The 12,371-nt window shown below is 54.9% G+C and overlaps 3 protein-coding genes across 10 annotated transcripts in view; 2 read left to right on the forward strand and 1 right to left on the reverse strand.

Annotated features, from left to right (window-relative positions):
• FLT3 (fms related receptor tyrosine kinase 3) overlaps window positions 1-3,914 on the forward strand; it is a 41,270-nt gene extending 37,356 nt beyond the window's left edge. For 5 of the 6 annotated variants that reach the window (XM_085216092.1, XM_085216091.1, XM_085216090.1 and 2 more), the window contains 6 exons: window positions 151-275; window positions 646-768; window positions 1,075-1,186; window positions 1,308-1,407; window positions 1,989-2,094; window positions 2,496-3,914. In XM_085216092.1, the coding sequence (XP_085072218.1) occupies window positions 151-275; window positions 646-768; window positions 1,075-1,186; window positions 1,308-1,407; window positions 1,989-2,094; window positions 2,496-2,630 (701 nt within the window). In that variant the 3' untranslated portion in view covers window positions 2,631-3,914. The remainder of the gene's footprint in view (window positions 1-150; window positions 276-645; window positions 769-1,074; window positions 1,187-1,307; window positions 1,408-1,988; window positions 2,095-2,495) is intronic. The other variant, XM_085216094.1, reaches the window with a different exon arrangement.
• Window positions 3,915-4,475: 561 nt separating this feature from the next.
• LOC146545792 (uncharacterized) lies at window positions 4,476-9,178 on the reverse strand. 3 transcript variants are annotated; one of them, XM_085216113.1, is made up of 3 exons: window positions 8,869-9,178; window positions 8,233-8,426; window positions 4,476-8,127 (listed from the first exon to the last, which is right to left on the reverse strand). In XM_085216113.1, exons 1-3 carry the CDS (start codon window positions 8,877-8,879, stop codon window positions 7,748-7,750), a joined length of 585 nt encoding a protein of 194 aa, XP_085072239.1. In that variant the 5' UTR covers window positions 8,880-9,178; the 3' UTR covers window positions 4,476-7,747. The 3 variants fall into 3 exon arrangements, with proteins under 3 accessions (XP_085072239.1, XP_085072236.1, XP_085072238.1); XM_085216110.1 differs by having other exon boundaries at window positions 4,476-8,426; XM_085216112.1 differs by having other exon boundaries at window positions 8,233-9,178.
• A 144-nt stretch (window positions 9,179-9,322) lies between these two features.
• CDX2 (caudal type homeobox 2) lies at window positions 9,323-12,359 on the forward strand. Its single transcript, XM_085216114.1, has 3 exons — window positions 9,323-10,066; window positions 11,813-11,958; window positions 12,164-12,359. The coding sequence occupies exons 1-3, from the start codon at window positions 9,544-9,546 to the stop codon at window positions 12,332-12,334; spliced, it is 840 nt and encodes a 279-aa protein (XP_085072240.1). The 5' UTR covers window positions 9,323-9,543; the 3' UTR covers window positions 12,335-12,359.
• The last annotated feature ends 12 nt before the right edge of the window (window positions 12,360-12,371 follow it).

A 12,371-nucleotide genomic window follows, 5' to 3' on the forward strand; every position in this document is an offset into this window, starting at 1 on the left:
AATATTTTCTCTGAGCAAAGAATGCAAAAGATGAATGCTCTTCTTAATGTTGTTCTCGGTAGGAGAGGTGAAAATCCTATAACAGCCAATAGAATTAATCAGGGAGTAAGGGAGGGTATGGAAAATATGTGTTCTGGTTATTTTTTACAGATGAAATTAAGTGTGCAAGCAGACAGATGGATGAAGATGAGGATTTTAATGTGCTCACTTTTGAAGACCTTTTATGCTTCTCTTATCAAATTGCCAAAGGAATGGAGTTTCTTGAGTCCAAATCGGTATGGTGAAGGGTAGCATAATGTTCAGATAGAAAAGACAGCAAAAACATGTCAGCCTATTAAAATGCAGACAGAGGAAGAGAGCCACACAGTGGCAGACTTGAATTAAACCTCCTTCCCCAGCTCTGTAGCAAAGACTGGCTTGCACTTGTAAGCACAGCCCTGAGTAAGAAGCAGTGGCTACGCCACACGCTTCTGCCTACCCTGGCACTGTCCTCAGCCAGGAGAAACCAGGGACTGCCCAGCTTTCAGAGAGTTTCAGAGGAAAGGGGCAGCAATTCACAGAGCCCTGTGCGAAGCCACGAACCAGGTAATTTTTTCCCTCTGATACCAAACACTGCAGAGTGTTAACCCATCCTGTCCCTCTTAGTGCATTCACAGAGACCTCGCTGCCCGTAATATACTGGTGACCCATGGGAAAGTCATGAAAATATGTGACTTTGGCCTTGCCAGAGATGTCATGAATGACTCCAACTACATCGTCCAGGGCAATGTGAGTTTATGAGTGCTCTGTGTTTTTCATGATAATTTTAAGAATTATAAGGAACCAAGAAAAGGAAGCCTTACATTTTCAAATTCTCTTTAGCATTGTAGATAACTGTATAAACAGTGCAGAAGTCTCACTTTATCTGCCCTTAAGAAATGCAGATTCTTAGTTTATAATTAGCTAAATTAAGGCAGTGATTCAGAGAGAGGTCAAGCTTTTAACTTGTTTCTACCTGAGCAGTGAGAGCTTCAACAGTGCACATAGTGAGCCTGTATCATGGCATGACCTGCCTTCTTTTCCCCGTCTGCACAGGTTCGTTTACCCGTTAAATGGATGGCTCCTGAAAGTTTATTTGAGGGGATGTACACCATGAAGAGCGATGTTTGGTCTTATGGAATACTGCTGTGGGAAATATTCTCTTTGGGTGCGTTCTGTAACGTGGCAAAAGAACACTGCTTGCCTTTGGCAGTTCATTAGACTCAAGCTGTATCTGCTCTTGTGGACTCCATAGACCTGAGTGCAGTTTTCCTACCATATTTTCCCAGGTGTAAATCCCTACCCTGGCATTCAAGTTGATGTGAACTTCTACAAATTAATTAAAAGTGGATTTAAAATGGACCGACCTTATTATGCTACAAAACATGTGTAAGTGGGTTTTTTGGTTGTTTTTTCTTCTTCTGGATTATGCACAGAGTGGTGATTTACGTTTGCTATGTCACTGTTTATATGACCTCATATTTATTTTACACTGTATCTTGTTCATAAAAGTTGAAGAAGGTGGAATCTTTCTCTAACTCTGAAAAATGCATCTTGACCATGTAAGTTTTGTCCTGAAGCAGAAACTGTTAGAAAGACAATTCTTGTCAGACTCAAGCTGAATCTGCTCTTGTGGGCTCCATAGTCCTGAATGCATTTTGCCTACCCTTTTCTGTGTGGAAATTGGAAGATAAGGTTAACACACCAGTACATTCCAGCCAGTGTGAAATCCTGCCCTCAGTCCTATGATGAAGATTTTGCTAAGGACACCAGTAAAGTCATGTACTTCGTTTATCTTTTTTCCTCATCCTTTCTTTGTGCTTTCCTCTGGTGCAGTGTGTTCAAATCTGCCCTCTCTCTGGAAAGTCATCCTGGTGCCCTGTATTCCCATCCAACATCTGCATTTCCGTGAAGTCCCTTACCAGGCTCCAACAGCTCACATATTTTCTATCACCTCCTTGCTCCCACAGCTATTATGTGATGCAGTCCTGCTGGGCACTGGACTCCAGAAGAAGACCCTCATTTTCCCAGCTGGTTTCCTCTCTTGCCTGTCAGCTGGTGGAGGCAGAGGGAGCAGTAAGTAAACACAGAAAGAAGAAAAACTTTATTTTTGGAGGGGACCCATAGATTACAATGATCTGGTTTCTCTTTTTGTAGTGGAACAGGCTGCTCAGGGAAGCAGTGGAATCCTAGAGGTGTTCAAGAAACATGTAGATGTGGCTCTGAAGGACATAGTTAGTGGGCATGGTGGTGATGGTTGGACTAGATGATCTTAGAGGTCTTTTCCAACAGTAATGATACTATGATTCAGTGAGACGTGACAGACCTGAGCATGGCTCTCCTATGGTGCACAGGGGTATCTTTTCTAGGAGGAGGTCTGCACCCTACCAGCGCCTGCTTCAGCACGAGAAAAGCAGTTCTCTGAGAACAATACATTCTAACAGAAGTATCCTTTCTTTCCTCTTTCCAATCTCTAGGTCTACCAGAACATGAAGAAAACTGTTTCTCCACCCAAATCCAACAACAAAACTAACCCGGGTGTAAGTAAGGATGAGGAATCTCTTCTGTCCCCAGCTCTGCTCCAACATGAGGACTCTCAAGTTGAGAAATGAACTGGGTTTGACCTCAGTATTTTCCTGAGCTCCATGTAGCATAAATGCTTTACTTCACCACTAAGAAGATAGTTATCACCTCCTGCTCTATTCACATTTTTGGTGGGACAGTCCATGTTCATGTTACTTTGAGGAGAAGACACAGCAATTCATTTCTTTGCCTTCAACAAGCATGTCTGTAACAAGACAGGTGCAGCTGTCTTTTAGCCATCCCTCTGTGACCAGAAATCTCTTTGCTGGTTTTACATAAACAGAATCTAATCCATGCATTGAAACTGAGGCTGCTCTCAACATAATTCAAACAAACACAGAAAATCTGTGGGATTTTTTTGTCTGAGCACAAGCTCAGCCTGTGCATCTGAAGGGAAATGGTGTGGGGTCCAGAACACCTTGATCCCCAGATGTCAGTGAATGCTGGAAATAAGGGCACTTAAAATTGCCAACTTTAGAAGCCTGAGTTTTAGAATACCAGCCTTAGTTTACAGGGAACTATAAAGCTGAGTGTGTTTGACTGTCCTGTCCCGATTGTCTCAATTGCTGTGATTTCCCAATAGATGCCCAATTCAGGTGAGTTCATGTCGTTGAGTTTTAGGTACTTAGGTGGGCTCCAGCCACCCAGCTCTGCACTTGCTCTGGTGGGAGTCAGGCACTCACAGCAAGCGATTCCTTTCACCTAAATAAGCACCTACAAGAGGCAGAGGAGGGCAGGAGGTGACCCTCCTACTCCCTTGTCTAGAAAACCTGGATGACTGCCTCCAACTGGAAGTCTCACATGAACTGAACTACAGCTAATCCTGCTCTTCAAGCTTGGTGTGTTTTAATATCAAGTAAAAGAATAATTTTATAGGATTTGTCCACTGTAGCCAAGTTAGGAGTGTGAAACCACACCCAGCTCCCAGTGGTCAGCCTGACTGCATAAACTTGGCTGCCATAAGATGAGAGCACATCTCTTTAACTTGCTTTGAGATTCCCAGGACAATAATCAGAGGCTCAGTATTTTTTTAATACAGCTAAAAATACACACTATTGTCATGGTGGGGTTTAGGGATTTGTAAACATGCCTTTCAGAATGTCTACTTGGATGCATTTGTCTGTATCTCAGTGAACTGAGGTCAGAATATACTGGTTAATAATTTTGTTCTCATTAATATCTTACAAAGTTTCAACTGCAAATAAGGTTTCCAGTGTTACAGATTAATGAGTGTTTGGATAGAACATGCTATCGTGTGTAAACCGAGCCGCTCTTTACTAACACTGCCTGAAAATAATTCATGTTTTAATATAGCACTTATGAAGTGTGTATTTATAGAATCATAGTGTCCTTAGAGTTGGAAGGGACATTTAAAGACCAGCTAGCCCAACTCCCCTGCAAAGAGCAGGGACACCACAGCTTGATCAGGTCTCCCTGGTCCTGATCCAGCCTTGCCTTGAAAGTCTCCACGGACGGGGCATCCACCACCTCTCTGGGCAACCCGTACCGGCGCTTCACTACCTTTATTATAAAAAGAAAGGCGGAGGCCGACGCTGGGAAGCGGCCCGGAGTTTCTTCCCTCGTCCCCGGCGACCGGCGGTGCCACTAGGGGGAGCTCGGGGACCGCCCTGCGCTGATCGGGGATCGCTGCGACGGCACCGCGGGGTGCGGGGAGCTGCGGGCGCAGCGAGTTGGTGAGATGCCGAGAGGGCAGCTCCTCCCGCAATGAGTTCTCCGCCAAATCGGTCACCCTGTGTCACCAGCAGCGCTCACCAAAATACAGAATCACAGAATCGTTTGAGCTGCAAGTGACCTTTAATGGCCACCTCGTCCAACTCCCTGTGATGAACAGGGACATCTACAGCTCCGTCAGGTGCTCGGAGCCCTGTCCAGCCTGACCTTGAGGGAGTGTCCCCAGGGGTAGAGGCATCCACCACCTCTCTGGGCAACCTGTGTCAGTACCTCACTGCTTTTATTATAAAAAATTCTTTCCTTATATTCTAGTTAGAGAGTTTTCCTCCCAGTCTAAATATCTCCTCTTTTAGTTTAAAACCATTTCCCCTAAAGAGTCCATCCCCTTCTTTCTTACAATCCCCTTATATACCACAAGGCCACTCTCAGGTCTCTCCACAGCCTTCTCTTCTCCAGGCTGAACAGCCCCAGCTCTCTCAGCCTGTCCTCACAGGGATGTGTTCCATCCCTTGGATCATTTTTGTGGCCCTCCTCTGGATGCGCTCCAACAGCTCCATGTCTCTCCTGTACTGAGGACTCCATATCTGGATGCAGTACTCCAGGTGATGTCTCACCAGTGCAGAGCAGAGGTGTGGGATCACTTCTCTCATCCTGCTGGCCATGCTGCTTTGGATGCAGCTCAGGATATTGTTGGCTTTCTGGGCTGTGAGGGCACACTGCTGCTCATGTCCAACTGCCCTCTACCACTACCTCGAGGTCTTTTTCAGCAGGGCTGTGCTCTTCCCTTTTGCTCCCCACCTTGTATTGATAGCGAGGGTGGCTGTGAGCCAGGTGCAAGATCTTGCACTTGGATTTGCTGAACCTCATGAAGGTCTCTTGAGCACACTGCTCAGCTTGCCTAGGAGACCTTTCTCCTGGTTCTGGATGTGTTCTCTAACAGAAGCCAAACCACTGTGTTTGAAAGAGAGGGATGGGAGATCTGGAAGAGAACCAAACCCTGAGTGCCACCAGGACCAATCCTCAGTGCCCCAAGTGTCCCATTGCCCCACGGCTCAGCCAGGTGGGAGCGGTCAGAGAGGGCGGTGTGGCCCATGGTAAGGCCCTGCTCCTGGGACCTCTGTGAGCTGGAACCTGGGGCGAGGCCCCACTCTTCTCCCGGGGAAGGATCTGGGAGTGAATGGGCGGTGTAGGGAGCAGTCAGACTCAGCTCCTCCTCGGAGCCAGAGGCCTGGGCTTTGTTTGCTTTGGAGGGAATGAGTTTGTCCCTGGCAGAAGAGCTGTCTCCTCCCTTCTTTACAGCCCCAGTTCTCAGAGCGGGCAATGGGGATGGGGCATGGGAACCTCTGGCCCTGGGGAAGGCTTTTGAGGCAGTGGTTGGGGGAACCCCCCGCAGCTGTTCAATGTGTGCGGGAGCCCCATCCACTCCCTCAGAGCAGCCTTTGCCACCTGCACAAAACATCACCCCCAGAGCCCCAGGGCCCTGCAAGGAGGTGTGCAGTCAATGCCTCCGAAACCTTTGACCTTGCAAACAACGAAGTGTCCCCACAATGCCTGTGCTGAGTGCACAGTCCTGCAGCACCAGGCTGCTGTGGGGTGAGGAGATGGGGCCCTGGGGGGGAGAGATGGGCAGCACTTGGTGGGAGACACAACCTTGGGCTGCCTCACAAAGAGCACATCTCAAACCACACGGTTATGAGGATGAAGGGGCCATTGGCCCGAGGACCAGGGATAGCCACAGGGCTCACTGCTGGCAGACGTGCTGATCATACTGCAGCCACGATTGGGCACCTTCCTCGGGGCTCAGCATGAATGTGGGCAGTGGTGGCCACTCTATGAGCAATGTTTTCTTGTCTGAGGATGACAGCAGCCATCCAAGCTCAGGCCCGACGGCACCTGTCCGAGGGGCAGAGCCGTGCCGAGCTGAATCGTGCTGTTCCGTGCCCCCTCCCCCGGCCCCACTCCTTTCCAGCAGCGGCTCCGCTCGGAGCAGCGTTCCGCATCCAGCCCGCTCCTGCAGGCATGTGCTTAAACAAGCCGGGTATCAACCCCACGATAAAAGTATTGGGTTATTCTGCAACGTAATCTACATCAAAGCCTCGGGGGCTGCCGGCTTGAAAAGATCCAAGATGTTTTCTAAGTCCTTATCATGTCTGTGCTTAGGGGGAGCCATAAATTCCACAGCTCGGACACACCAACCCTCGGTTCCTCCTTCCCTCTCCTCGGCCACCAAAGGGCTTTCAAGAAGGTTTTTTTTTTCTTCATCCTCGCAAACAAAGCTCCCGGTGCCGCTACGGTGGGGGAGATGGGAAGACCCACCCACCTCACCCTGATCTTCTCTCGAGAGACAGAAAAATCGCTCCGTGAAAACCCGAATGCAGTCAGAGCCCAACAAGAAAGCGCCCGCTGCCCCTCGACGGCGGTGACCGCGCTCGGCCTTTCCCGGGGCTCCTACGGGCGGCTCGGACGGGGTCCCCGTGCAGCGCTGTCCCGGGATCCGGCTCCAGGGCAGCGCCCCGACGGAGACTCCGTTTCAGAGGGCAGCGGGAGAGCCGTCGGGGGTCACCGCCGGCGGCGTTTCTGTCTGACAGTGCTCAGGCGCATCCCCTCGGAACTGGTGATGTTCTGCTCCAAGTAGCGCCAGGGCTGGTAGAAGGGAGCGGGCGCTGCGAAGCCCCGCAGCCCGAAGGGACCGCAGCCACGGGCGCGGCTGAGGCAGAGCCGCTGGTGGAACCAAGCGGGGAAAGAGGGAATCTGCATGTAAAGAAAGAGGGGAGAAGCAAACGGCCCTGCAGAGAAACACGGGGTCAACATAAAATAAAATAAAATAAAATAAAATAAAATAAAATAAAATAAAATAAAATAAAATAAAATAAAATAAAATAAAATAAAATAAAATAAAATAAAATAAAATAAATCAATGTAAAATATAAAATAAAATGAAAACAAAACCCAAAATCCCCAGGTGATATTTTGCTCCCAACAGCCGTGGTTTGGCACTTGTCACCTTAGAGTCGCTTTTACTCGCTCAGAATCTAGGGAAATAAAAAGATAAACAAAATAATAATCATACTTTTACAATGAAAGAAACGAAGAGGGAGAACCCCTCCCCGCTCCCCCTCCAGCCAAAGCTGCCGCCTTGGCCGTGCCCCACACACCCTGCCCAGAACCTCGAGGAGAGAGAAGAGGGGAAAACCGCGTGGGAAACAAAGAGGCCTCAATCTGTTTGTAGGGGGACACAAAACTCCTGCCTGGATCAGAACGCAGTGGGTCAGGGGAAGGCGTCGGGCGGAGATCCCGCAGAGAGCCCGGGATCTGGAGGGGCACCTTCAATCCGACCCGCCCGGAAAGCGCCGCGTCCCGCCGGGCTGAGGGTCTGTGCGGAGTTCGGTGCGTTTTGATGCTCTGTGTTCCGAGTTGTGTCGTTTTAATGGCCCCTTCCTCGTTTATGGCACCATCAAACTCCGTCGGCGCAGCCCGACCGTGACAAGGCGGAGGGACGCGGCACTGCTTCTCCGGGGCAGCACCGCACGAGGGAATAGAGAAATCCCATAGGAAGGAGGCGGCCGCCCGGCACCCCTCGTCCCGGCGTGCTGTTGTTATTGTAGGGTCGCAACCGCGGCCATGAGATCGCGTGGGCAATGGGATTTGCTGCGCTGGCACTGAACGAAGCGCAAGCGAACGTGTCCCAATGGAAATGGGCCGGGAGCGAGGTTCCGTCCTTCCTCGAGAGCCCCGATCCCCGCGGGCAGGGACAGGGAACGTCGGGGGACATTTCGGGAGGCGTCGCGGAGTTATTCCCGTAGCTCTGGGGCAGCCCCGCTCTCGGCACAGGAGCTGCCGTCGGAAGAGGGATAAGAAGGTAGTTTTGAGGGACTTGAGGATTTGGAGATGTGGAACGCCCCGTCGAAACGAGAGGAACGCTGCAAAACGGTCACATACCCCGAGGAAAGAGAGATACACGGAGGCCACGGACGTCCGTGTGGGGTCTGTGGGCCACCTCCGGTAGGACCGCTCCCCCCTGACGGCACCGTAGCGCCCGGGAGAGCCGTCGAAGTGGGCCGGGGCTGCGCTGGGAAAACGGGGAAACGTTGCCGTCCGCATCCACCTCTCTCGGCGGGTGAAATGTTTCCTCGCTGTGCCATGGGAAAAGATGCAAATATGCAAACGTTTTCTGGCATTGTCCCCGCTCAGGGTGAAAAGTTAAAGCATAAAAGCGGCGAGGGAAGCCGAGGTGGGGGGGACGACTCTTCAAAGGGGCTCCCGGCCGGGGGGAGCCGGCTGCCGCCCGCATGCTCCCCGGGGCGGGTTCCCGAGGCGTCGGGGTGGGAAAATCCGGGGGTGCCGGGAGGGCAGGGCTCGGCCCCCGGGTGGACCGAGGCTGCTGGAGAGGAACGGGAACAACGTGGGTCTCGCGCGTGTCCCGTGGCCCGCACTCATTCCCGGGCCCTCCGGGACAAGGACTGCGGGTGCTGCCGGTGAAGGCTCACGTCGAGGCCGTCGAGGCCCGGACGGGCGTACAGCGCCGGGCCTCGGAGAGAAAGGAGCCGTGCCCTCGGCGGGGGTTTCTCCTCTTACCTCTCGTTCATCGAGTGGGAGCGGGTGGGAAGCGCGCTAGAAAGACAAGCGGCCGTGAGGTTTGCGGCTTAAAACAACGACGACGACAAAACGGCTTTTGGGATTTTTAATCAAAACCTCCCTCCTCGCCCCCAACGCCAACAAGGCGAAGGGGCGACGAAGGCGCTGCCCGATCCGCGGTTCCCATCTTCCCACCCTCGCCCTTAGATCTCCTTCTCTGTCTTTTGCAAGTCTCTCGATTTCATCCTTTGAACCTGTGATTGGAGGTTAAAGTGCACCAGGTTGCAATGGAAGGAGGAAGCTCTTAAACAATAAAGGCTTGAATATTTAGCTGTGATCAGGTCGCTGCCCTCTCCTTATCTTTTTAAATGCAAATCGTCTTTTAGGGGTAGTAGCTATATACCCAGCGCCTCTCCACGTCACCTGCCTTTGGTGTGTCTGGGCCATTACTAATAGAGCCTTGTAAACAATCGTTAATCATGTAAGCGCTGCCGGCCATCGCCTTCGGACCGGGAGCGCTCGGCGGCGGCGAACTGCGCGGGGCCGCGGCCCCTCCGCCTGCCCCCTCCCCGCCGCGGGAGCCCGGCCCCGGGCGGCGGCGCTCCGACGGCCCCGGCAGCGGCTCTCCGACGGCCCCAGCAGCATGCCGAGAGCGGCCGCCGGGGCCCCGCCAGCATGTACGTGAGCTACCTCCTGGACAAGGACGGGCCCATGTACCCCGGCCCCGTTCGCCACTCGGGGGGGCTCAACCTGGCGGCGCAGAACTTCGTGGGCGCCGCGCAATACGCGGACTACGGCGGCTACCATGTGAACCTCGACGGCGCGCAGTCCCCCGGGCCGGCCTGGCCCGCGCCCTACGCCGCTCCGCTCCGTGACGACTGGGGGGCCTACGGGCAGGGAGCCCCGCCGCCCGCCGCCGCCGCCGCCGCCGCCGTGCACGGCCTCAACGGCGGCTCCCCGGCCGCGGCGATGGCCTACAGCCCCGCCGACTTCCACCACCACCACCACCACCACCACCCGCACGCCCACCATCACGCCGGCCCCGCGCCGCACTGCTCTGCCGGGGGGATGCAGCCACTCGGCGCCGCCCCCGCCGCCGCCGCCTCCGCCGTCCCCGAGCCCCTGTCCCCCGGCGGGCAGCGCCGCGGCGTGTGCGAGTGGGTGAGAAAACCGGCGCAGGCCCCGCTCGGCAGCCAAGGTAAGCGGGGGGTACGGGACGGGGGCGGCGGGGGGCGGCGGCCCGAAACCGACCCGCTCGGGGCTGCTCCTCGGCGGCGTCTCCGCCGGTGCTACGGGGAAAGGGCCGAGTGTGGGCCCGTGCCGGGAGCGGGGCAGGGCAGGGCCGTCCCCCCAGCGAGGAGAGGAGCTGCGGGGCCCGGGGACGGCCGAGCTGCGGGGCGCGCCGTCGGGTGGACAACCGATTCGCCGTCGGGCTCATCCGGCATGCGGAGGACGGCGTCGCTCTCCGTTCCGCTCGGCCACTTAGAGCCACTTAAAAGATTTTTATAACCAATTACAGTCATATAAATCATCGGCCGCTGTCGCTGCGCATTCGCTTCTGGCTCGCTGGGCTCCAGCCCGGGGAACAGGGCGTTGCAGAGGCTGCGGCCCCCACGGGCCGCCCGGTGGGACCCGGAGGTGCGAGGGCGTTCCCCCCAACCCCTCTGCCCCGGGGCCGGCGCCGCGCTCCGTTGTGATGTTAATCCCCCCACGGCCCGGCCGGGCCCTCTCCCTTTTATATGAGCAGAGCTGCTCGCTGCCCGCTTTGATATACACCTTCCTCTCCCATTGTCTCTTTTTTTCTTTTTTCCTTCGCGTTTCTATTTCCAGATGTATTTACGGCTGAAAAAAAAAATAATAATAATGAAAATAAAAAAGGAGCGGTGACTTCCGCAGCCACAACCGACCGTGTGCCCTCCCCACCCCTCCCCCGGCCCTGTGCCCGGCGCTGCCCTCGGGCTGCGGCGTTCCCCTCGCGGGGTCGGTGCTGCTCGGCCGGGCCCTCCGCATTCAAATTGCGCCTTTGGAGCAGCGCGTATGGTAATGCGCGGGGCCGGGGGATGAAAGCGGCCGCCGCCATTTGCTCAGTAGTGGTAATTCAAACAGAATGTGGCTGTCATTAGGGCTTTGAGAAGGGTTTTTCTTTGATAAGATCTCCTTGTCCCGCATTGTTCGGGGTTGTGTTCCCCATTCAGAGGCTCTGGGAGCTCTCTCTGATCGCCCTTGTCTCCTCGCGGGGTGCTTTTGTTGTGCTCTGCGGCACTTCACCTGCACGGATTCGGCCCGAGCACCTGGGGGGGTGGGGAGGGTGGGGGGATAGGGGCTGCCTGCGGCTCCTCTTCGTGGGAAGGGGCTGCGAAGCACCGCTTCAATCAGAGCGCTCCGAGAGAGGGGGGCACGGCAGGGCCGCGCCGTCCGCTCGCGTCCCTCGGGCCTTTATTTTTGTGCGTGTTTTCTGTACGATTTTGGAACCCCACAGCTGCCCGCCGGGCCCAACGCGACGCGCTCAGCTCCCTTCTACCCCTTCTGAAACGGAGTTCCCGTCCGATCCGCGTTGCCCAGTGTGGGGCTTCACTTTTCCCCATTATTTCCCCCCCACCCCTTTTTTTTTTCCCCTTTATTATCACTATTTTCTTCTTATTTTCCCCCCTTTCCTGTTGCCTTTTCTTCTTCCAAAGTTGTAAGACTTTATTCTCGCTGCAGAGCGAACCGGAATGCCACCAGAAGTATAAACCAAAGTTGTCCCTAGCAAAACGAACAGGGGTACAGCGGGGCAGGGGCTGCATTCCGGCACCATTCTGGCAGCTTTGGCAGCCCCTGGTCCGAGGGATGGTGCTCCTCTCTGGCTGCCGTTCGCGGTCTGAGGTCTGGAAGAGGCCCCGTCCCGTTCGCCCTACTCGGCCCTTTCTCTTTTGCTTTCCCAACACGGCTTTGTCCTCCGCAGTCAAAACCAGGACGAAGGACAAATACCGCGTGGTGTACACGGACCACCAGCGGCTGGAGCTGGAGAAGGAGTTCCACTACAGCCGCTACATCACCATCCGGAGGAAAGCTGAGCTGGCCTCCAGCCTGGGGCTGTCGGAGAGGCAGGTCTGTGTGCGGCTCGGGCTGCGCGAGTTGGGATGCGCGGATCGAGTTGCGCGGGTTGGGATACGAGGGACAGAAATACGCGGGACGGAGATGCGCTGGTCGGGTTGCGCGGATTGAGATGAGCGGATCGGCCTCGCGCGCCCTCCGCGGAGCCCCGTGCATTGAGACCGACTGCCTTTTTTTTTCACTCTCCCGCACCCGGCAGGTGAAAATCTGGTTCCAGAACCGTCGGGCGAAGGAGAGGAAGATCAACAAGAAGAAGCTGCAGCAAGCGCAGCCCGGCGCCGCGGAGCCGCTCAGCCCCGCCGCCCCTCCGTTGCCGGGCCCCGCGGCCGCCCCGCCACCCGCCGGGCTGGGCCCCGCCGCCCCCCAGTGACAGCGGCCCCGGCCGAGCGCAGGGACTGCACGGACTG

Source organism: Meleagris gallopavo, chromosome 1 (genome assembly GCF_905368555.1).
Source record: "Meleagris gallopavo chromosome 1, MGAL_WU_HG_1.1, whole genome shotgun sequence".
NCBI lineage: Eukaryota > Metazoa > Chordata > Aves > Galliformes > Phasianidae > Meleagris > Meleagris gallopavo.